Here is a 25,603-nt window from a genome sequence, read left to right on the forward strand (position 1 = left end):
AAGCAGTCAATGACTAACCAGTCTAACTTTTATATAAAACATTGGTAATTGATTTGTGTTGTCAACTTAAAAGCGTGTATGAAAAAGTCTTCCTGTTAGCTGTGTGTTGAATGGTCAGGACTTTAAGATACATTTGTATAGCCCAAAAGAGTATAATGGTGATTCTGTGGATGAATAAGACAAGGTGTTTGTCCCTATAGTGTTTATGATGGGTTGCTCACCATCTCCTAAGACTAATGCATGTGCTTTAACTTTAAGAAGATGAATGATCTCACTGAATTTACTGGCATTACTACTTTTGTCTATATTTAGCCCTCAATTTTGAAAACCTGCATAAAATTACTACTGTTCTGGTTATATAGATGGAAAGAAAGACATAAGCATTTGTGTGTGAATTATGCCTGCTGTGATTAACGTCAAATTATTCTATAAGCTATTATAATGGGATGAACTTCTTTTTGGTGCAGATACAGTGCACTGCCTGTAGGCAGTTTCACTAGTTTGCTTTGTAGATCAAATACGAAAAAACAAACAAACAAACCAACCCAACCCAACCCAAAATGAACAAACAGACAAACTAAAGCAAAAGCCCAGAATTGAAACTTTTAAGTTTCTTCTGGCTTATGGTCATTTTCCAAAGACTTTGTTTCACTGAAACGCTTGGATTTCATTTCTACTGGACTGAACAATGCCAAATTAATTTTTTTAACTCTGAAGCCATTAAAAATCAGTGAAAGGCCTCATATGTGACTTGCCTTGTGCTTGAAAGGGGACATCTTACTGTTTTCTCCCACTGTAGCAGTGTGTTCTTAGCTCCTTCTTCTACGTTGGCAGCAGTGATTATGCAGCTGTGCATTAAGTAAAGCTGGGTTGCTGACCTGATGGGGAAACTAAACCTGCCTATCTCCCTTCTTTACTCCTCCCTGTCCCCTCCTCCGGATTCCAGTAGCTTAACTTGCAAGTTGGCATATAATAAAAGGCTGGCATTAGAAAATGGTGACCTTGAAGTAGCACTGAGTAGCTGCACTGGGAAGTTCAAAAACATGGAGTGCCTGCTCAGTGATACTCGTATGATAATTCTTGTATGATAGTTCATGATAAAGCAATTGCTTGTAACATTTTAACTCTTGTGCAGATATTAATTACAACTTGTCCAGCTCTGTCTTATGTGGTTATTTACTTATGTTGGGTAAAGTGAGTGGGAGGGTGGTGATTTTTGCGGACAGTATAAAGATGTAAGGCTGTCCTTGCATTAGTGGTGTGATAGGACAGCTGCTGGAAACAAATCAGTAAAAACAGTGAAATGAATGGACAACAGGTTCAAATGTAGGTCTCTACACTTTGCATATTTGAGGTAAAGGGGTTTTTGTCTACAATTCTTCCCTTTGGACACCTCCACAACATACCAGAAAGTTAAGAGATGCGTAGCATATCATGAGTTGTGCTTGGTTGGTTGGTTGGGGGTTTTTTTTGGGGGGTGGTGTGGTCGGGTTTTTTGTTTGGTTTTTGTTTTTGTTTTTTTTTAGCTAGTGAGCACACTTCTGCCAGTGCTTGTAAAAGTTCAGTCTTATGTTACATTTTAAAATAATGAATAATTCTTAATGTTGATGAACTGTCCATATCTACTCACACCTTGTAAACAGATTGAAGCCTGTTCTCTAGTATCCTTCCTTTAAATAACAATGGCCAGTTCTGACAGAAACATAAAATTTCAACGTAGTGGCTACAAAAATAAAGGAAAACTCTCTTAATACAACTTCAGCTTGAACAGAATTCTTAAGCAGTGCAGGTCAACATAATGAGGTGGTCGTGCACTGGGAGTACATCCCAGTAACGTCCTCAGCTGCGCCAAAATGCTGGTGCAAGATTTTCTAATTTAGTCAGTATCCTGAAGTTGAACTTGTGGCTAGGTTTGGTCCCATAAAAGTGAAAACATTGAGAAAGGTTGTGTTTAAATCCTCCTGTCAGCTTTAGCTCTCATTTAAATTAAATGTGTATATTTTACCGTAAGTAAAAAACGAATGTCAGAAAAGCAGGTGATAAGGTATATGATGGACAGCCACTTTCCTGACTTTAGTTATTTTTGCAGTTTTTCAGATTGGGACACTGGTAGCTGCAGTAAAGTTACAGCTTTATCTGGTATTGGTATTTTTTAAAATAACTGCTTTAACATTTGCTTGATAACGGTTTAGCCTTGATTTGAAGAAAAGAAGCAAAAAAAGTTGCTGAAAATAAAAATAACCCCTCATTTGTCCATATGGGAAGGAGATGTTTGTGGAGAAAAAGTGCAGTCCTTCCAGTTTATAGTTGTTATTACACAGAGTTGTTACTGTATATGGCTGCTGAGCAAGGCGATCCAGAAGAGCTTGCCTGTATTTGATCTGTTAACAGAACTATTCTAGCATACAGTTATTGTGTAAACTGTAGTTACAAATGCAGAAGTTTTTTGCTGGTACAGCTTGAACGAAATGCCACAAGGTAAAAAAAAACCCCAAAACTGCCAAGGTAAAAAAAACCCAAACAAACAAAAAAACCCAAAAAACTGCCAAGGTAAAAAAAACAAACCCAAAACTGCATGGGAAGTGACAGAAACACTCTTGCTGTTTGTAACTCAATATGCATTGCAGTATATCTGATCACAGTATGATTTTTTTTAGGGCCAAGTCTCATCTCTTCTCTCCCAATCTAATCAACATAGCCTCAACTCACGCTTTAGCTCTTCTACTAAACCTAAGCTCTAATCATGTTTGAATGCAGAAGTCTCTTCTTTGCCTCATCTTTTAGTAGTGTGAAATAACCAGATTTTGGAAAGTAAGGTTGAGTGAACTCTCCCTGCCCCCTGTTATTGTTTGTTTAAAAACAGACAGAATCAGAGTCTAGGAAAATTTATTTCCTGTTTAAAAATGCCCGTTTGGCACGACTTCCTCCTTTTCATATCAACCTATTGTAATGGTCTTTATATTCTGAAATTCAGTCTTTAATGGAAGTGCTGGTATGCAAGATTATCAGCGTTTGCAGCTGGAGCCCACAAAACCTTTTAAGTTTGTTCCATCAGTATCTGAGGGCATAGCTCTTACAAAATTGAGAATATATGAAATACTTTAAGATGGTTCAGTGGGAAATTATTTTTAAACGCTAGCTATTTTATACCTTTAGAGGTTTAATCAGTTTAAAATATACTTATGTAGATACAGTAAGGGTTAAGGAACTGACCTGTTCAGCATTATGCACCTTTTATGTAAAATCGATCATTAGGTTAATGTGATAAAACAAGTGCTCATATCATAAGTGCAGCATTCTATCACGAATTCTGAGTATTTATACTTATATATATAAAAAGGAGGCTTTTAAAATTTTTGCTGGAGTCAACGGATAGTTTTTTGTCAAATTGTAATATTTTAGCAATGCTATGAATTGCAGTTCTATTGAAGGAAATATTTCTGGCTCTGTTGATATTTGGCTAGGAATTGCTAGTCTGTTCTTGGAGTGAACAGACATTTGTGCTCAATGAAAACCTAAAGTATCCTGCTTAATTTGTTAGACTAAAAACAGGGGAAAAAAGCAGTAATTGTGTAGGTTTTTGTGTTGTTTCGGGTTTTTTTGGTTTTTTGTTTTTAAATTGAGCCAGAACAGTCTGCAGCTTCATTCCAGCTCTTAGAGATTTTGCTCCAGTTCAGAGCAGACTTGGAAGAGGATCAGTATTGGCTGTTAGCCCACGTTCTGGGATACTTTCCTGCAGTGAGCACAAGTACGAAGTCCCGTTTCAATTAGTTCAGTCTAATTTTACCACCATATTACTAAAGTCATTACAAGATAAAACATGAAGAAAATGTATGTATGGCAAGATAATAGAATGGTAGAATAAAATTAATCTCCACCTATGATACAGTTATGAAAAGTGGCAGTGCATACAAGCAAATTTGTAGCTTTGTAAGCTGTGGCAAGGTAACGTAGTATTTTTTTGAGGAGTTTCCAAAGGAATTTGTACAGATATTCCTTTGTTTCACAGCGGAGAGATGTGTAACACCATCACAGTAGAGGCTTCCCTGTACTGAACTGATAGTTATTTCTGTTTAGAGTTTTGGCAAGGAGAATGACTTAAGATTTGTCACTTGAAGAGACAGCATGCGGTGACTTAATGCTGAGGATATTTTTGCCTTTGAAAAAGACAAAACCTAAAAAACTTTACATGGCTAAAACTAAACGTGGTAATTGGAGATTCTTTTGCCTCAGATTTCTTTATATCCTCAGGTGGAGCCTGCATTTAGGGGGTGTGCTGGGGGGAAGTGATATGAATGTTGTGTAAATTTAGAATGATACCTCAATGCTGTAGATTTTTAAGTACCTGAAAATGCTTTAAAAATTGAATTTTTTTTGTAACCAATATGGGCACGTGAACAAGCTAGTGTTTATATCCTGGTTTACAATGCTGTATTGTTGCTTATATGTCTGGTTACTGTATTCATGTCCTATTCTTTCTGGCACTTTTTAAAGCTTTTTCCTTTTCTGTAGTAAGATGGTTTATAGATGCCATAAATTACCTCATAAGTGGGTATTTTTTTCCTGATTTCAGGGAACTTAAGATTAGTGTGTACAAAGGTTTTGAACTTTAAACTCTGCAAGGGTAACTGATGAGGTGTACAGTTAATTAACTTACTGAGTAATTTTTGCTCGGAATTAAGCTTGTGCTAAACTTTAACAGTGTGGTTTTCCCTGCAAGTTGTTTTTGGCATTGGTTAGAAAATATATTTTTAAAACTAGATTAGTTGTAGAATTTTTATTAACCATTATGGCACTTGCTAGCCCTTGATGTGGTTCAGGACGTTTAAAATGTTGTCAAGAAAACTTTGTAACTGGAATAATACTTTGGTTAACCATTTAGCTTTTTTTACATGAATAGTTGATTAATATGCTAGCTAGTAATTTCTCTTCTCAAACCACAGAAACCTATTATTACTCTGTTGGGTAGAAAAGGCTGTACTAAGAATTACTTTTCAAAACCCTTATTCATTCTTCATAGTTGTTTCCATAGACTGTCTTTAAATTTTTGTTTGTCCAGCTCTTGCCAATCTGTATGTGAATAGCTCTGGATCCAGCCAGACATACTTCATCTTCAGCTGCTGGCTGCTGGTGGAGAGATGCATGTTTAGGGGTGAGAAGATGATAGTCATATGGAAATCAAAGCTCCTAGTGTAGCTTGTTTTACTTGTTTAAGAGCCATTCCTAAAAAGCATGGTGGGCAGTGAATTGTTAGTGAAGAATCACATGTTTAGAGGTGATGATGCAGCCTCTTTGAATCAGGTATAAAAAAATTTAAGTCCTCAGCTGTACAGGCAATTCACTAACTGAAGTCTTCACATGAACCATTTTAAAACAGTTAATAACATTGTGTAATTGTGCTAATGGAACAATAATGGCTGTTGTCAGTTTTTTGCTTTTGTGCCTTCAAGGAGAGCAACTCAGTTCTTGGGGGTGTAAATTCGTCTAGAAACATTGTTTGCCCTGTTTTTCTCACATGTATAATGCTCTTAATAGTAGAATCATCAAGGTGTTGGGGTTTGTTTCTTTTTCTTTCCTTTTTATTTTTTTGGTTGCCCAAAAGTACTATTGAAGAAACCATTTTAGCAGCAACAATTAAGACTATCATAGCCCCAAGGCAGTATAAAATATTTTACCTTGTTTGTATCAATTATTTGTCCTAAAGATATTTACTAATGAATGAGTCTGGAGTCTTTAATATTTTTTTCAGTAAAATGTCTCCATTACTTCCTAAGCAGCTGCAAGTTGACTAGTGGGAATGGATGCTACTGACTTGTTTGTTTGCTTTTTAATTAATGCAATATCTGCCATTAGCCACCCTAATTTTTTTTGGAAGCATTATATTTGTTGACTGTGAGAGCATCTCTGAACTTTTCTAAACTATTATCCCGCCATAACAGCTATCCACATTACTATGATTACTGCAGATAGTAAGGTGGAAACTTAAATCCTAATCTAATGCTGTTTCTACCTCTGGAATAGAATTCTCCAGGAGTAAGCAGGAAACAGTGAACATTATTTTGAAATACTTAGACTAAAAAAGATGATGTGTTATATATGTGAATTGCAAATTATAAAGAAGTCCTTAAGTACATCTTTTCAGATTCTGCTGTAATTAACTTCCTAAGTATTTCTTGGTTGCTTCTGCTAGCAGTGACTAAGTCTGGTAATGATATTTCTGAATGAGTTTTGTCCGTGGATCAAGCTGTATCACTTAACTGCTGTGCATGTAGTGGAGGACATAAGTGTAGTACTGTGCTGGTAGAAAAAATAGCTGGCTGTGTCCTGTTTCCTCCCTGAACCTCCCCCCACTCCAGATAACAAAATCCAAGGAAATTCTTCCTCCCAGTTCAGGGGAGGCTAGCTGACTATGCTTTTGCATGGTGCTGCCTCTTTGTTGAATTTAGGATGCTTAAGGTTTGTTGGTTTGGGGTTTTTTTTGGCAGGGAGGAGAGTAAATATACTTCTCCATTTTCTCACTGTTGCATCTTGCACCATAGTTTGAGCTTACAGTTTTTGCTTCTAACAGATCAAAGTGTTACTTCCAGAGCCAGTTCTTCCCTTGTAAGAAGATGAAATGAATACAAAAAATTATGACTTCATGCTAAGAATTTTAGCAATTCACTGATTTATAGGCTCCTCTTTCATTTTGGGGAAGTCAGGTTAGAACTGAACAGCAGGAGAAGGTTGATGTGGGGAAAGCTGAGAGAATTGGATTTTGGAGAAAGAGGGCAAGCCCTTAAGGTATTATGTTTACCATTCCTCTCTACCCTTATTTAAAAGGTGATTCATGAGTTGTAGTTATGTAGGCTTTCAACATCTGAAAGACATTTTGTCACACCGTATAGTGCTCTGTTTTCTCTGAACAAGCATGTCACTGATGACATGCTAAATAGGGAACGGAGAATGAACCTGGTGATTTAAAAAATACACCTTGATCTTCAATTCAAGGTCTGAAGCTTTCCTTTAAACCTTGTATTCTACCTTTAAAAAAACAGCCTGGCATTCCTAATCTTTCCATGTGTTGGTTTTTCTTGGATTGCAGATGTAGTGGGAGATTTTTCCCAATTCTGAGTGTTAAGAGATTTTATTCACAGGATTAGTTACATTAACAGATGCTGTGCGAATAGAAATGATTATATTTGTTTCAACATGCAGCTGGTTGGTCTCTGGAATGTGTCCATTCCTCTCAATTCTTGTGTAAAAGTGAGTTAAAGTTTGTCTACAACAGTAGCAGATGCTGATGTGGCAACCCGGACTAAACATTCTTTCCTGCTTCCCTCACCATTGCACATTCTTCGCTTAAAGGTCAAAGTAACTTAACTAGCAAGGCTGACTCATGCAGATGTGTACTATATGAATGCAGTGTACTTTTGATTGCGCCCCCTTTACACCCACAGTAAGGGTTTCTTTTTGAATCAATGATCGCAGGCAATGAATTAAAATACTGACATTTTGGAGTTTCAGTCATGATTATAGTGCCCCAATGGAAAATATCTTTTTCTCAGTATATCTTTTTCTCAAAAACAAATTCGCTGAAATAAAACAAATTTGCTGAAACTAGTTCATGAAACTGAAAATATTAAAATATTCTTGGAACCTATTTTTAGCAAAGGTGTTTAAAGAAAAAGAAGCCTACCCACATGGAGACTTGAAATTTCTCTTCCAGCAAAAGATGTCTTTTAAACCATGCTGTTCCCATTCTGGCTTTATAGTTTGTGCTGTGCAGAAACATGGTGTTTATACTTGATTATGTACCTCAGTCAGTTACAGCAAGCATGTTATATGGTGTGTTATATGTACATAACAGTAATGTTTATGCATTACACAACCCTTTTCTCTCAATTTTAGTTGTTTGCTTACAAGATTCAGTTGTACCACTGAGTCTTGATAACCCAGAGTAATTTCATCTTGCTTGGGACTATACTATCTAGACCTGTATGTCCACATGGGTTGAAAGGCATGTCTCCAAACACTTGGGGTTTTGTAAGTGTTTCTCCAGCCCCCAGGATGCTGTGTTGCAGATTTGAAGGATTAGGTGGATTTGGCTTCATGAAATGCAGTCTCATTTACTGTTTAAAAAACCCCACAATGCTAGTATTAACTAGTCATCTTTTATCTTTTTTTTTTTTTTTTTTTTTATTTCAGGCCTCCTGTCAGTCCATGATAGCTAGTGTACATGAAGGGCTATTCTTTCCCAAGACAGCCGTAATTTGTAATTAATATTCTTTTGAAATGCAAAACAAACATTGTAATGATTTAATGTTTATACAAGTTACCATGTATGGGTGATAGATTAACTAACCTTACAGTAATTTTTCTCATTTTCCCCTATAATCTTTCATGGTCATCATGGTTCTATTCTGGAAGGATGTTACTACTTCGTCTGCTAACTCCAGAATGTCAAACGTTGCCTTGGTCTTACCTTAGCTAGCATATATCTTTGTCCTTGCTGCATAAGAAAAGGTGTAATACTCATCAAAGAATAACAGATAGGAATTTTGTGTTTTGCTATAAAATGGTAATGGAATTAAGGCACTTGATATCAACTGAGATAACCAAGGCAGGAAAGAGATTGAGGTGTCCTTGTGGTGTCAAACTTATCTAAAACTGCAGCTGCTTTGGTTTCTGCCATGTCCTAGGCAGTTGCATTGGCTACCCTGGTATAAAATAAAAGAAGTGTTTTGTCAGTTAAAATCCGGGTAAAGTTTACATAGATTTTTGTATGTGTCTATTGTTTCTGACTAATGAAGTTATACTAAACTCTAACTTGTCTGCAATGCCTGTTTCATGCATAGTTTGCTTTGTTTACTAGCATAATGCTTGTGACATGGATAAGCTGGATGACATGTTACAATACTTATGATTGTAGGTCAGTTTTCATTTTTAAAAAAAGTTAATGAAACACATGGCACATCTGATAACCCAGACAAATAAGGAATACTTTAATGATGCTGTACTGAGTTTTAAAATAACTTGCATTTCATTAGAGAATGAAATACGAAATTTAAAATGAGGAAAATAAAAATTGGATGCTTTCTATATCTGGGAGTTGATACTGTGTAATGGTCTCTTTAAAAGAAGAGAATCAGTGCGCAGTTATCTCTTTTCTTAGTAGGTCTTAGGTTTATTGTTAATTTGCTATAGGGAGATATATTCTTATGAATTACTGTAATAAATGTCTACCTGTTGGGTTATGCATGCTGAATGAATAGTATAAACATGGATGTGGCAAAAGGAACTGAAGAAACATGAACATTTTACAGTCGATAATATCTGTAATGCAGCTTGGCAAAGAATGAATTGGAGATACTTAAAAATTCAGCACATATTTAATTAATGGAAACAGTTGAATACCATTTTATTGCATCAGAATTTGCATTAATATATGTCACTACTTAATATATGTCACTACTTAAGTCGGGCTACACACCTATTGTAATGCTCATTCTCTGTTCATTGTCTTATTTTGCTTACATACTCTTTATAGGCATATAGGATGATATGACAGACTAAACTTTTTGCACTAAAATTATGTCCTAGATATTAAGTGCTGCTTGTGGCAGGTTGCACGTGAGTGTCTGATATACATATATATATAGGGGGAAGAAAACCCCATGGGAATGTAAGTCAGTAACTCTTACCTCTTTTGAGGGACATCTTGTTTCAATTGCAATATTTCTTTTATTTTAGAGGAAGCCCACATCTGAAGGGAACCCCACATTATAAGGAAGAACAATGTGCTCCTTCATTACATCTAGAAATGAAGAAAGTGCTGGACTTGCAAGCTTCTATCACAAGGTATGCTTGCTAATCATGTCTTAGGAACTTTCCTGCATATAGTGGTTACTTGTTAAAAAGTGAAGGGGAAACTGGATGGAAAAAAGCTTCTAGTAAGTTTTTAGACTTACTAATAGTAAGGACTAATAGTTACTAATAGTAAGTTACTAACAGTAAGTCTAAGGAGGTGAAAAAGTAAATTGCTGTTTAAGAATTCTTTCTTTCTGTGCTTGGCTATACTGATATTTTTGGCATATAGAAGTATATAGCACAGGTATGTTCAGTATTACATTATGTTTCTATAAATGTGTTTGTCCTTGGGCTCGAAGTACGGGTTAGAGATTTCGTGGAGACATAGGTACATAAGAGCAAAACTACCTAGCATTTCAACATTTCTCCAGCTGCCTGCAGAGGGTCCCTATTTGTCCTGGAAGAACTTTTTGTTTACCTCTTCCCTTTTTTGTGGTGGTTGCCTTCCCTATAAATAAGCTTTGAATATGCTAAATAAGCATGTGTGAAAAGTTGGTGAAACTGTATATCATTGGGGTGAGGTGGAAAAGTAACAAAGTGCAATTTGGGAAGAGGCCCCATAGGAGAAGATGAATGTTGGAAGAAATGCAGTATGTACTGGAAAAAGCTTTCCTGGGAAGCTGCAGGTTGTTATCTGCATGAAAATAGATTAACAATAGTTTTCAGAATTTTGGAGATGTTTGGGGAAGGAGTTAAGAGAAGTCTGATTTCTGCTTCATCAATGAGCTCACACCACAGGTTAGAAAGTGTTGTGGATTATTTACAGCCTAGGCAATATTGGTAATTTTCTGGAAAGATGAATAATTGACTGTTGGCAGCAATGTCTTAAGTTTAGTCAAAAATATTAAAATGATCTTGAGCAGTTCATATACCAGTTAAACAATTACTCTCACAATACAAACCTGTTCATGAACTCTAATTCCTGGAGAAAAATAGACACATACACCATATTTTGTCAGCTTGGTACCTTTACTGTCTAGAGGACTTAGGCACTTAGTTTGTAACTTATTTGATGTAACTTCTCATCGTAGTTGCTGATATAAGAGGCAGTAATATGGTGTTTGTTACACTAATGGATTTTTCTGTGACATTGATTTGAGATGCAGTTTTTTAGAGAATGACAAATACATTTGTTAGTTTGCAGTCCATGTTAGAGGATCTACTTGTTGCTACTGCTGATGGATTTCTCCATCTCGTTCACTGGGATGGTATGACCAATGGAAGGAAGGCCATCAACCTATGTACAGTTCCATTTTCTGTGGACCTGCAGTCTTCTCGAGGTAGGTTTTGGGGTTTTTTATTGTTTGTAATAGTTAACTATTGGCGAAATACTGTCTAATATGAAAGATTATCTGTGTTCTCAAGCAGAGATGAGAAAGACATGCCATTTGTAAATGTGAACAAAATAGCATGTTTAAATTAGTTATTTCTGTGAAGTAATAAGTAAGCAACAGAAAAGTCTGACTTGCAATATCACTGTGTTCACATATTTTTAAATTACTGGTATTTTCTCAGCAGGTTCATTTTTGGGCTTTGAAGATGTTTACATCAGAGATATGGAATACTGTGCCACGCTTGATGGTTTTGCTGTTGTTTTTAATGATGGCAGAGTTGGTTTCATTGCACCAATGTCAAGTAGATTCACTGCTGAGGTATATTTCCTTTAGTATTTCTAGTATGCACTCTACAATAAATGTGTTTTCCTTGGTCTCTGCATTTCATTTAGCTTTCTACTTTAAATTCTGTTCATCTGCAAAGTAATTAAAATGTAGCAACTGCTTAAGAGATAACATAAGAACAAGACTGTATTTCATACCATAAATTGAACTAGATTGTTCTAGGGCTAGCACCTGTCTATGGGAGAGCATAATTGATAGTAGATTTAATTTTTGTTTATTGCTTCAAAATTTCATTATAGTTCTGAGGTCTTCTTACTGTCTCTGCAACTGTCTTCTGTTGCTAGTTTTAAGTGGGGTGATAAGAAGTGGTTTCTCCTATGGCAAAGTATCATAGGTGCTATTTCTGGCTTTTAGCTGTAATCAAGTCTTAACTCTTCTCATAGTGACAAGCATACTTCAGAATCTGGTTTAAAGGGATCTTTTCCAAGTTAGGTGTTTTCTTACATGTAATTCAGCCTACAAACTGTACTACACTTTGTCATTAGATCTCTCTATTTTACTGACAGAAAAACCAGAAGGATTTGTGTAGTCTGTCCAAAACTCCTTCACACACTTACAATATCTGCCATTTCAGCTGTTGCAGATGGAGTTTATTTTCCTGTTTTGTGTTTTGTCTTCATCTTTAGTACCATCTACTGATTTTTTTTTTTATGCAGTATAAGGGATATTCTTGCCATATAAGTATTGACTTGCTTTGGTTATTCAGAGCTCTGATAAACAGTTTCTGGTATCTTTCTGTAATTTTTATTAAGAACAATGAAACCAGTTTTACATATACTGGATTTTTGTTTATCTGAGCCATGTCAGTTAATCTTGACATTCGCAATGGAAATTTCCTGAGGTCAACTGGCAGATCTGTATTATGGTGTACATGGGTAGAAGCTGACTATCATGAATAAAAGCACTGTTTAACCAAAAATTCTATAATTCCTTTCTTTACAGCAGCTCCATGGTGTTTGGGCACAAGATGTGACTGATGGAACTTGTGTGGCAGTAAATAACAAGTACAGGCTAATGGCATTTGGATGTGCCAAGTAAGTTTTGTAAGGCTGGTTCAATGGGTGGGGGAAATTATTTAATTATAAAGCTTAAGTACTAGTTTCTTCTTACCAAGTTGTGTTGCAAGAGCTGTAAAGATGAAAATTATCAGTCTTCCTAGAGGTGGTATAATCTGCCCTGTCAAGAAGGTAAGAGGGAAGAGGAAACAAATGATTGCCTGCTTGGACTGCAGTTGAAATTGATGCTTGCTGTTCAGCTCTGGAAAAAAATAAAAAGGTGGCTGGACCAGTAGCAAGGGTTGGAAAGTGCTGCTGTCCCAGTTAATCTGAAAGCAGGATTATAAAGTCAGTTTTAAGCAGTTAATCATAATAATATTGGACAAGAATCAGCACTTCATGCCCAAGTGAGGAAATGCTCTGTGAAATGTTGATTTGGTCAGTAAAAATGTAGCCTGTTTGAGTAATTGTTAATATTTAGAAATTAAATGTCGTAAAAGTGCTTTTAGTTGTGGTGTTTTGCTTACTGCTTCCTCAAGACAGTTCCTGCTGTATAATACTGCTTTAGCTGGTCTAGAGTGCAGTTTGTTGTTGGTTTTTTTTCAAATTGTATTTTATTTGTTTTTTAGTGCATTTCAAAAGATCTGGGTAGTTTAGTCTTCAACTGTCTTCTTAAGAAATAGTATTCTCGGTTGTAGTAACAAGTAGTGTGTTGGTATTTGCCTCTGAAACAGGAATAGTTACTATAATTCATTGATCTTGGTATGCATTAGTACACTCCTGATGAAACTTTAGCACTCGGTGAATACTGGCTTTCCTTGTGCATTGTCTTGCAGTTGGAAGCCATAAATATATGTGGATTGTGTGTGCATGTGTATTTTCAGAGAATGAAATAGTCGTAGTGCATTGGTTATTATAGGGCTTGTGTTTTGGGTCCTGCACTACCTTTTGGAAAGTATCTCATAAATTTGTTTCATAAAGTTCTTTGAATGTTACTTGACACAATGTTTCTGTTCTAGATAAATCTGGTATTGGTGAGAAAAAAACAGCTTTTATTAACCTCTTGAAAATGATGAGAAATCCAAATGGTCTATAGTCTAAAGCATGTGTAATCTCTTCCAGCGGCTCTGTGCAGGTTTATACGATAGATACCACCACTGGCGCCATGCAATTCTCTCATAAATTGGAGCTGACGCCAAAACAATATCCTGGTGAGCTACTTTTATTTCTAGAATTTTCCAGCTGTTTTTAGGGTACTAAAGAATATTTTTATCCTTGGCTAGTTAACAACTATTTGTTGTTTGCATTATCACTGATGGGATTAGTATTTACTCTTGCATGTTTGTAGTAATTTACTCTTGTGCATTTGTTCTTTTAGCTGCTTGCTTTTAACTGACTTTTGGATGTGTTTCATATGTGAGGGTCTGGGGCTGTGTTTTTGTGGGTTTTTTGGTTTGGTTTGGGTTTTGTTTGTTTTGGTTTTTTTTTTTTTACTAAATTTGAAGCTGAGTTAGAAGTTTACAGACAGTGCTGCTTCTGGTTGTTCCTTTTTAAATGCTGCAGATTTTAGCAGTTCCCACATGTAGTCTTGAGATTGCTTTTTTTATTACTCCCCTGAGAAAATAAGAGATTCTTGTCAAAACTGATAATAAATATAACAGAGGTGTGAATTCACTTGAAACGACTGACATGTAGGGTATGGAAAAAAAATGAGTAGTCGAGCACCCTGCCTGAACTGCAGTGAACAAAGGCTCAGTGGAATTTTTCATGTAGTAGTGGTGAATATTGTGGGCTTGAGGGTGAGGAAGGTGGGTAAATTGTGTCCTCAACTGAAAATGTGTGTGCCTATTAGGTTTCAACAAAAAAATCAAATCTGTAAATAATAGAGACTTACAGTTGTGCTAAGTGCCAAAGAAATCTTCTTTTCCCCTAAAAATCATTTTACCGGAATTGCAGTTATATGGTTGTGTCATAGCACAGTGTATTTCTGGCCTGATTTCATGTATTCTTAGTTTCCTATGAAACCAAACATGTATTGGAAAGAAAATACGAATTCTTCATTTGCTGCTTATTCATTTTGAGATGGTCAGTTTGAATACAGCAAATAAGTTAATTGAAAAATCAAATATTTATTTCCATATATTTTTGTTTCTACTGTTATGGTGAAAGCAGTTGAAAGACATTTGATGTTTTTCCTGTGGTATTTTATTGTGTGTTTTTAAACAGATATTTGGAATAAAACAGGACCTGTTAAACTAATCAAATGGTCACCTGATAGCTGTGTTGTGATGGTGACCTGGGAATGTGGAGGCTTGTCCTTATGGAGTGTGTTTGGTGCTCAGCTTATCTGTACTTTAGGAGGTGATTTTGCGTGAGTATCTTCAATGAAATTGTAAAACGTTTTATTAGAAACCTTTATTTTTCTAATTAAAACCATTTGATTAGAAACTAATTCACTGAATTAGCTTTAAAAAATCTTTTTCTATTATAATTAGATATTGGAATAATTTAATAATATTTAGGAGGGAATCATTTGAATATAAATGAAAATGTGGGTTTTTTTTTTTCTTTTTGTAGTGGTCTTTTTGGCCATAAAAGCAAATTACCCTAAAGGCAGGCATTAGCAGGCAAATATTAAAATTCCCTCAGTGCCAATATATATTTGCTGAAAATGTGCTAACATCCAGAAATCACAATTCAAACAGTTTATGCTAGACATCTGACAATTGCATTGCCTTTTATGCAGTGTCATGGATTAAACAGGCTTTATAGTTTGAGGTGAGGTTCAGTATAGAACCATATGACAATACAAAGGTAGGAAGATAATTTCTTATTTTGCTGAAGTTATTTCCAAACTCAAACTTGTTCTGTTCTGTTTTTAAGGTATCAGTCTGATGGTGCTAAAAAGGACCCTCTAAAGATCAGTTCTATGGTAAATATGAATGTAAAAATACTGTAATACGATGGCTGTTAATTTTTAATATTATTTTTAGTAAAACAGATTTTCAGAAAATCAAACTGGCTTTCTTTAGCTTTATTACTTTTAAAGAGTAAGATGCCTTTACTACACTTCCTAGCACCAATGTTATATTGAAGGAAGAGGGATAAGAGGACAGCTGATGATTTATTTATTTTTTTTTATGTATATGCCTGATCATGAAGTGTGTGTGACATGCCTTTTATTGGCTTTGCTTTTAATATTAGAAATTAACACTTTTAGTTTTCCTTAGTATCTTTTTTCTTTTCTTTTCTTTTCTTTTTTAAAAAATCTGGTACTGTATTTCGGAGTACAGTAAGATACAGAACAACACTAATTGTAAACTTACTTATTTCCCTAAAATTACTTTGGCTGTTGAAGTAGCTTAACTCAAAATATGAATTCAAGAGAAACTTAACTGCTGTTGTTTTAATACAGAGTAATTAACATGAAATCCTGCTAGTCTGTCAAATCAGTAGATGTTGATAAATATAAAACACAATCTTCAACACCTGTTCTACAAACCATGATGAATTTTGTACAATATTCTAAAACATTTAATTTTATTTATATAAAGCCTAGTTGCGATGAAGATTGACAATTTTAAACATGCATCCCAAGTGGGTGTACATATTTGCAAGGACAGTACAATGTACCTTTTAAAAAACCCCAAAGATTGAAATTCGGATACCATTAAATTTAATGAACAACAACCAATGTAATTTTGGGGATCAGGAATTTTTCATACCTGATTCTGTTTGTGGATTTTTTGTTGGTTGCTTTAAGGTGCAAACTAAACAGTCTTCATTACTTATGTGGTTGTCTTGCACAGTTACTCTTCATTTAATCAACGTTTTTTACATAAAAAAGAAAAGAATTTAGGCTAGATTCTTAACTGTTCCTTGTGGATTTTACTGCTATGGGTTACTTATGATTCCTATGATGATGCATTTTAGAACACCAAAGTGTGTAGGTTTTTTTACTAGGCTCAGGTCTATCATAAGATCAGCTACAGTAAGTTTCTGTAGTTCTTGTTTTCTGAGAATATGTAGTGTTCGTTTTGGGTTTTTATTGTTGTTATTCTTTTACATTCAGACCTGGGGATCAGAAGGGTATCATCTGTGGGTTATTGATGGGAATTCTTCAAACATGAAGCCTGAAAGAGATGCAAATAATGAAGCTCGCCAGTTTGGTATTCTGCAGTTTCATTTCATCAAGAGTGCACTCACTGTTAATCCTTGTATGGTAAGATTTTTGTTGATAAATATATCCTTACTTTAGAGCATATTTGCAGTTTTCAGGTGACCTCTGAGTTATTCTCTTAACAAGTTTTAAGTCTGTTTTGCAGCCATTAGACTGTTCTTCCTTTTTTGTCATAGAGCCTTTAAAGTGGTACTTTACAGTATTGCATAGCAATATTTTCAACATAAAACCTACTAGTACATAGTGATACAAAGACTGAGAATTGCCTTAATGCTTATTTTTCATATTGTTTACGTAGAACCTGTTAATGTGTTGATCATGTGTTTTCCTTTGTTTTCTGTACATGGAGTTCAAGGTTGCTTTTGGTTTTTTGTTGTTTTGTTTTCTTTTTAATGCAGAGTAACCAGGAACAAGTCCTCCTTCAAGGAGAAGATCGCTTGTATTTGAACTGTGGAGATGCAACGCAGGCTCAGAGTCCCAGAAATACTTCAGCACACTCTGAACATAAGCCTACCAGGGAAAGAGGCCCATTTTCAGATGGCAGTTTAGATTCTCAGGGTTTAAGCACTTTACTAGGACACAGACATTGGCATGTTGTACAGGTAATTATTGGTGGTTGCCCATATGTGCTCTGTGCTTGCAAGGGTTTATAGGACTGGAATTTGCAGCTGATCTCATCACTCTCTGCCATACCCTTTTCTTCTAGTATGAGATCATTGCCTTTTTATTGCCTCTTGGGTTTCCCCTGGTACAGCTTTTTCTTATTGCCAAATGGTAAAGGAATGTTGGCCATCTCAGCCTTGTGGCTATGATTTTGCATCCTAGCCAATAAAAAAATATAAATGTCTTTTTGACTTCAGGAAGGAGTAGTTAAAATACTTTCCTATGCTTTGAAAGGGAGAATAAGTGCAACATGCAAGGAATCCTTCAGGGACTTGTTCTGTTATTTGTGCAAATTGCTTTAAGCATATTCAACAGATGAATACAGCCTTTGGACTTTGGCTGTGTTTTCAAGCAGTCTTAGATAGCATCTATTTAAGCATGTAACTAAAACTTCACAATATCAAGCTTGCAAAGAAGAAACTATTTCCAGGGGTAGTAATGGGACAGATTCTATTTTCTCTGTAATATAGACGAAAAATTAAATAACTTTTAATCTGTAATTCTAGTGTGTGTTCTTGCACGCTTCAATTGGTAGGTTATTGGTAGATTGGTAGATTATTCTTCTAAATAAAGGTTTTTAAAAGGCTCCCAAGATTTTGTTTTTCATGTAGTACATGAATCGGTATTATTAAACAGCATTTGACTCTAGGCATGTATGTCAGGTTCTACATACTGTTGAATTTCCACTTTAGCTGGCCAGGTAGCTCTTCTGTCTTCTGAAACTGGCATAGGAGGGGGAAGTCCTCATTCTGTGTAGGAGTAAAACTAACACAATTGGAATTACTGTGGGGAGCAACATACCCTTGAGAACAGCCAGTGGCTGGGTGATGAGTCACCTACCTGCCTTGTATCAGACCAAGGACTGGAGTTTGAACCTGGATTTGTATCATCCCATGTGACATGAAGAATCCAGGACCAAGATTTAATTTGGCATATCCCAGTCGAGTGTGCTCATAGTAAGGCTTTTGGATGTGCTGGTGTGTATTTCTGATGGGATTAGAAATTTCATCCCAACACTGAAAGGCCAACCTGAATGCTGTGTTTATAAAAACTTGTATGTTCCCATGAAAGGTTCTGATGAAGGAGAAGTACCTAGAGGGGGAGAAGAGCAAATTTTGACTATTAATCTGTAATATAATATTAGCTGTTGCATGTTGTTAATGCATTTCTATATTTCTTGTATTAAAAACAGGCTAACATTTAGGCTTCAGTAACTTTCTTGGCAGGGGAGGGAGGGAAGTAATTGTATTTAAAAAAGAAACCCCAACATTAAAAGCCTTGAAGCCAGTGTTTTGGAAAAACATGAACATTATACAATGTCCTTTAGAACATTGCAATTAATCACTACTTTAATGGTGTTTGGTATAGTTATGTAGTTTTGGTTTTCTCTCTCTCTTTTTTTTTTTTAGATTCATAGTACGTATCTAGAGAGCAACTGGCCTATGAGGGTGAGTTATCTTAAGAATATGTTCTTGCTTCTTTAAAAGTATGGGGTTTTTATAACTGTCCCTTAGGGTTAGATGAGCTCTGGAAGATGAAATAATTGTTTTAAATTACAGAAAGAAGAATATGTGTTGAGCAGTAAAGTAGAAAACATGAAGATAGATTACAACTTTTGACTCCGACATTATATTGCCTTGTAGTGAGGTACATGGTTAGGATATATCATTCAAATAAGTTCCTTCCTGAGGTTCTGTTTTTTTCTCTTTGAACAGTTTTCAGCTATTGACAAGCTTGGACAGAATGTAGCTGTTGTTGGCAAGTTTGGTTTTGCACATTATTCTTTACTCACCAAAAAATGGAAGCTGTTTGGAAACATTACCCAGGTGAGAGGCTATGGTACTTTATTCAGGTATTCTGAGGAGGTTGTATTTGTTGGAATGTGGTTCTTGGAGAAAATTTTAAAAATATCTTTTTCAAATAAACAACCTGTAGACATACTTGGGATTAGGGATGCTGGTTTTGCATGTGTTCTTCGTAAAATGGCTGAAACACTTATCTTGTGGCTTTGGCATAATTTGTGTCTGATTATTAAAAGGTTTCCAAATCTGAGTGCGTATAGTCAGACACTTACTCCCATATATCTTATCTGAGAGCTTGTGTGAGACGTAGCTTTGGATGCCAAGCTTGTAAATCCTAGCCAGAAGCAGAAAGCTAATTTGAGAGACTTCAGGGATGCCAGTAGTATAAGGAACTATGGAGCTGTGTTTTGCAAGATGATGTTTGTCCTTCACATATTATTCTTTAGTACTTAGGGTTTTTTAAACAACAAAAATACCTAGATTGTCTTGCCACTATCAGTAAAGCTTATAGCCATTCCAAGTATGGCTTTTGGAAATTGCCATAGAATGTACATGTGTGTGTGTGTATAAGTATATGAAAATACATACATATATGTAATTTGTTTGCTTTTTTCTTTTCAGGAGCAAAATATGATGGTAACAGGTGGCTTAGCGTGGTGGAATGACTTCATTGTTCTTGCATGTTATAATTTAAATGATCATCAGGAAGAGGTGAGGTATTTTTCTTCAAAGTGAATAAATCATTTTAGAATATCTGATCTGTTCTACAGGAGTATTATAAATATGAAAAGCTTGGTCAGTCTCCGAGGGGAGCTGCTCCGGAGGCAGCCGGGTCCGCAGCGGAGCGGCACCTGCGGGCAGACCGGGCTGTTCCTGCGGCAGGCAGCGGCAGGCAGCGGAGAGACGCCGGGAGCCGGCAGCTCTGGCGGGGACACGGAGGAGGCCCGGGCGGTGCCCGAGCAGCCGCGGCCGCCCCCAGGCCTCGGCAGGGCAGCCTGGGGAGCGAGCGAGCAGGGTGCAGCGAGCAGGGCGGGCAGGCAGGGCGAGGCGCTGCGGTTGCGCGGAAGGGCGCGCAGGAAGGGTGTCGTCAGCCTGCCGGCTCGGGAGGTGCGTTGCGTTGGTGGTCATCACCCTCCCAGAAGGAGCCTGGCTATGGTATCCTCCCGGCAGAAAGCTACGTCCTCTGCACTCGCCAGAATGGATGTGGCAACCCCGACCGAGCTCCCGTGGAAACATGCAGCCACCCAGGTCTCAGGCTGCAGAGAGTGCCAGAGCCTTTCACTGGTGACGGATGGCAGTAGCGAGAACAGCTGCGTGAGGTGTGCCCAGGTGGACGACCTGCTCGGCTTGGTGGCAGAGCTACAAGAGGAAGCAGGAAGGTTAAGGAGCATCAGGGAGCCTGAGGGGGACAGACTGGCGAACCATGCTCTGCCCTCCCTGAGACAGAAACAGGAACAGCCACCAGGAAAAACACAAGATCAAGGGGGTCCTGTGTCCTCCCTGCGCCAGGCTGAAGGCAGTAGCTGAAGGGAAAGGAGTGAATGGAGGCAAGTCTACGCTCGGGGCGGTGGACAAACCTCCTCCTTGCCCAGCTCACCTTCCTAGGCGCCTCCGTACAGCAGGTATGAGGCTCTGGATGTGGAAGGTCAGTCGACGGGTGATGGGGATGGCAGTCCGTCTATACCAGAGGTGCGGCCCAGGTCGGAAGGGCCCACCCCCCATGTCATGACCACCTCCCTGAGGAAGAAAAGATGAGTCACAGTTGTAGGTGACTCCCTTTGGAGGGGAACAGAGGGTTCAATATGCTGGACAGACCCTCCTCTTAGGGAAGTCTACTGTCTCCCTGGGGCCCGGGTTAAGGACATCACTAGGAAACTTCCTAGCCTGGTGTGGCCCTCGGACTATTACCCATTACTGCTCTTCCATGTGGGTGGCGATGAAGCCGCAATGCGTAGTCCAAGGGTGATCAAAAGAGACTTCAGGGCCTTGGGACAGTTGATAAGGGAATCTGGAGCCCAGGCAATTTTTTCCTCTATCCTTCCAGGTGTGGGCAAGTGGCATTGTAAGAAACAGACAGGCCCAGTCCATTAATACATGGCTCCGTGGCTGGTGTCACTGCCACCATTCCGGGTTTTTCAATAATGGGATGGCCTACACGGCACCAGGCCTGCTGGCATGGGGTGGGATTCACGTTTCTCAAAGGGGGAAGAGGGTCTTTGCTCACGAGCTAGCAGGGCTCATTGACAGAGCTTTAAACTAGACTTGAAGGGGGAGGGGGATAATCTCAGGCTTGCCCATGACAAGCCAAGGTTTGAGGGACGGGGTGCTAATGAGGGCCCTCGGCCTGTTGCTCTGAGACGTGCTGGCTAACCTGCAGCACACTTGAAGTCTTAGGGAGATGAGCCAGGGGCTCCTGAAGTAATAGGAGCCAACAGAGAAACACCAGTGAAATACCTCAAAGGAATTAAGGTTTGTTCCTCTAAGAAGGTGACACGGCTGACAGCCCAGCTGAAGTGCCTCTACAGCAATGCACGCAGCATGGGCAACAAACAGGAGAAGCTGGAAGCCACCACGCTGCTAGAAAGCTGTGACCTAGTTGCCATTACTGAAGCTTGGTGGGATGAATCCCATGACTGGAGTGTGGCTATTGATGGCTACGGGTGGTTCAGAAGGGACAGATGAGGAAGGATGGGCAGAGGGGTTGCCCTCCATGTCAAGAAATGGATAGATTGTGAAGAGCTGTCTCTGAAGAATAGCCATGAGCAGGTTGAAAGGTTATGGGTAAGAACCAGAGACTGAGGCAACAAAGGGAACCTTGTGGTTGGTGGCTGCTACCTGCCACCCGATCAAGGGGAGCCTTTTGATGAAGCCGCCTTACTCCCAGCTACAGGAGGCATCGTGCTCGCAGGCTCTCATCCTGCTGGGGAACTTCAATGACTCCAACATCTGGAAAAGTAGCACGGTGAGCTGTAGGCAATCCAGGAGACCCCTGGAATGCATAGAGGATAACTTCTTAAGCCAGGTAATAGACAGCCCTACCAGAGGGGATGTGATATTGGACCTCTTGGTCACTGGAGCAAGTGAGATCGGTGACATCAAGATTGGAGGCAGTCTGGGCTGCAGTGATCATGGACTGGTGGAGTGCACAGTCCTGAGGGATATGGGTCAGGCGAAGAGTAAAGTCAGGACCCTGAATTTTAGGAAAGCGAAATTCCAGCTGTTCAAGGAGTTAGTCAATAGGACCCCCTGGGAAACTGCCCTCAGGGACAAGGGAGCAGAACAGAGCTGGCCGATCTTGAAGGATGCTTTCCATAGAGCGAGAGCTCTTGATACCCAGGTGTAAGAAATCGGGAAGGGAAGGCAAGAGCCTGGCATGGCTGAGTCGAGACCTGCTGGTCCAACTAAAGGGCAAGAAGGAACTGCACAGGCAGTGGAAGCAGGGACAGGTATCCTGGGAAGAGTATAGGGATGCTGCCTGGTTGTGTAGGGATGGGGTCAGGAAGGGCAACGCACCCCTGGAGCTGAACTTGGCAAGGCATGCAAAGAGTAATAAGAAGGGCTTCTATAGGTATGTCAGCCAGAAAAGGAAGCTCAAAGAAAGTGTACCCCCCCAGTGAACATGACTGGCAAACTCGTGACAAGGAGAAGGCTGAGGTACTCAACTCTTTTGCCTCAGTCTTCACTGGCAACCTCTCTTCCCACACCTCTCCAGTGGATGGGCCTCAAGGCAGGGACTGGGGGAGCAAAGTCCCTCCCACTGTAAGAGAAGATCAGGTTTGTGACCACCTGAGGAACCTGAACATATGTAAGTCTATGGGACCTGATGAGATGCATCCCAGAGTCCTGAGGGAATCGGTTGATGTAGTTGCCAAGCCACTCTCCATGATATTTGAAAAGTCCTGGCAGTCAGGTGAAGTACCTGGTGACTGGAAGAAGGGAAACATTGCACCCATTTTTAAAAAGGGTAGAGAGGAGGACCCTGGGAACTACCGACCCGTCAGCCTCACCTCTGTGCCTGGGAAGATCATGGAATAGATCCTCCTAGAAGCTATGCTAAGGTACATGGAGGAGACAGGGAGGTGATTCGAGACAGCCAGCATGGCTTCACCAAGGGCAAGTCTTGCCTGACCAACCTTGTGGCCTTCTATGATGGAGTTACCACATCAGTGGACAAGGGAAGAGCTATGGGTGTCATCTATCTGGACTTGTGTAGGGCCTTTGACATGTTCCCCCACAACATCCTTCTCTCTAAATTGGAGAGATATGGATTTGACAGGTGGACTGTTTGGTGGATGAGGAATTGGTTGGATGGTCGCATCCAGAGCATAGTAGTAAATGGCTCAACGTCCGGATGGAGATCAGTGATGAGTGGTGTCTCTCAGGGGTCTGTATTGGGACCAGTACTGTTTAATATTTTCATCAATGACAGAGACAGTGGGATCGAGTGCACCCTCAGCAAGTTTGCAGAAGACACCAAGCTGAGTGGTGCAGTTGACACGCCTGAGGGACAGGATGCCATTCAGAGGGACCTGGACAAGCTCAAGAAGTGGGTCCATGTGAACCTCATGAGGTTCAACAAGGCCAAGTGCAAGGTCTTTCACCTGGGTCGGGGCAACCCCTGGTATCAATACAGGCTGGGGGATGAAGGGATTGAGAGCAGCCCTGCAGAGAAGGACTTTGGAGCACTGGTGGATGAAAAGCTGGACATGAGCCTGCAATGTGCACTCGCAGCCCAGAAAGCCAACTGTGTCCTGGGCTGCATCAAGAGAAGCGTGGCTAGCAGGTTGAGTGAGGTGATTCTGCCCCTCTACTCTGCTCTGGTGAGGCCCCACCCGGAGTACTGCATCCAGCTCTGGGGTCTTCAGCACAGGAAAGGCATGGACCTGTTGGAGCGGGTCCAGAGGAGGGCCACAAAAGTGATCTGAGGGCTGGAACACCTCTGCCTGTGAGGAAAGGCTGAGAGAGTTGGGGTGGTTTAGCCTGGAGAAGAGAGGGCTTTGGGGACACCTTATTGTGGCCTTTCAATACTTAAAGGGGACTTATAAGAAAGATGGGGACAAACTTTTTAGGAGGCCTGTTGCGACAGGACAAGAGGTAATGGTTTTAAACTAAAAGAGGGTAAATTTAGACTAGATATAAGGAAGAATTTTTTTACAATGAGGGTGGTGAAACACTGGCACAGGTTGCCCAGAGAGGTGGTAGATGCCCCATCCCTAGAAACATTCAAAGTCAGGTTGGATGGGGCTCTGAGCAACCTGATCTAGTTGAAGATGTCCCTGCTTACTATTATTACTATTAGTTTGTTGGTAAACAGAACCTGTATTCAAACTACTCCTTTTCCTTGTAGCTGAGAATCTACCTGCGAACGTCTAATCTTGACAATGCATTTGCACACATCACCAAAGTGCAAGCAGACACGTTACTACTGAGTGTCTTCCGGGACATTGTAATATTGTTCAGAGCAGATTGTTCCATTTGCCTTTACAGTATTGAGAGAAGGTCTGAAGGGTGAGTATCACTATTTAAATGCTTTTGCAGTAGTGTACTTGTAAATCTGTTCTCAGTCTGAGTACATTCTTATGATAATATGAAGTTGTTTGATAACTTGTGGAGTCAGATTTTTAAAATACAGAGGGGTGTTATCTGTATGCGGAAGTGATAGTTCACGAGCGTTGTCACCTGCATGCATGCAGATGCGCACATAAGGTGTGGAGGTAGTGACTGAGATATGCACGTTTCCAGCTGTCTGTACAAACATGTTCTAGCTGATAGGAACTTGAAAACTGAATTTAAATAGAAGAAAAAGGTACTAAAGGGCACCCACAAATTTGAATATTTTTAATAAAAAATGTTTCTAACATTAGAAGTAGGAATTGGTGAGGGTGGTGGCGGAGTGGCAAAGATGAAGAGAGAAAAAGTTTGGTCTGTGGTGTGGTTGTGGGGTGCTCTTTTGGTGCAAAAGAAGTAGCAACATTAAGAGCCAGATTCTTTCAGACAGGATTAGTGAACCTAAGGAGGAGATAAAGGTTCCCAGATAGTTTTTCTGAAGTGCCAAAGCAGGTGATTTTTCTTACAGTTATGGCATTTTGGTTTCAGCAAGAAGGGACCTTTTTTTTAGCAGAAAGCAAGCTGTTGATCCACTTCGTTGAAAATATTTTCCTCTGCTTTTCAAAGAAATCTCCAACAAAATCCAAACCCTGGAACTGTGTTATTGAAGGGTGAATAGAGTCTTATTCTGAAGTATCTGATGTTGTCTTCTGTCGACTCATAGCTGTATTTCCCAAAACTGTCAAGATAAAGTAGCCCAGCTTAGGTTTATTTGGTAGCTTTATGTAGAGTAGGTATGTGGGCCTGTGGAATTTGTGGTTAAAGGAAAGTCATTTTGGTCTGTAGAGTAAACTATTTGCTGAGGTTAAGTTGCTTATTTTCATTAGG

At 39.0% G+C, this 25,603-nt stretch overlaps 1 protein-coding gene across 8 annotated transcripts in view; it reads left to right on the forward strand.

The window, feature by feature from the left end:
- The window catches only part of RIC1 (RIC1 homolog, RAB6A GEF complex partner 1), a 55,628-nt gene that overhangs the window by 16,972 nt on the left and 13,053 nt on the right, over nt 1-25,603 (forward strand). For 6 of the 8 annotated variants that reach the window (XM_072859018.1, XM_072859023.1, XM_072859022.1 and 3 more), the window contains 13 exons: nt 9,733-9,840; nt 10,987-11,129; nt 11,365-11,501; nt 12,471-12,562; nt 13,646-13,734; nt 14,750-14,894; nt 15,407-15,455; nt 16,596-16,745; nt 17,102-17,305; nt 18,776-18,814; nt 19,082-19,192; nt 19,790-19,879; nt 24,516-24,676. In XM_072859018.1, coding sequence (XP_072715119.1) covers nt 9,733-9,840; nt 10,987-11,129; nt 11,365-11,501; nt 12,471-12,562; nt 13,646-13,734; nt 14,750-14,894; nt 15,407-15,455; nt 16,596-16,745; nt 17,102-17,305; nt 18,776-18,814; nt 19,082-19,192; nt 19,790-19,879; nt 24,516-24,676 — 1,518 coding nt within the window. The remainder of the gene's footprint in view (nt 1-9,732; nt 9,841-10,986; nt 11,130-11,364; nt 11,502-12,470; nt 12,563-13,645; nt 13,735-14,749; nt 14,895-15,406; nt 15,456-16,595; nt 16,746-17,101; nt 17,306-18,775; nt 18,815-19,081; nt 19,193-19,789; nt 19,880-24,515; nt 24,677-25,603) is intronic. The other 2 variants (XM_072859021.1, XM_072859020.1) reach the window with 2 other exon arrangements.

Source organism: Ciconia boyciana, chromosome 4 (assembly GCF_034638445.1).
Source record: "Ciconia boyciana chromosome 4, ASM3463844v1, whole genome shotgun sequence".
Taxonomy (NCBI): Eukaryota; Metazoa; Chordata; class Aves; order Ciconiiformes; family Ciconiidae; genus Ciconia; species Ciconia boyciana.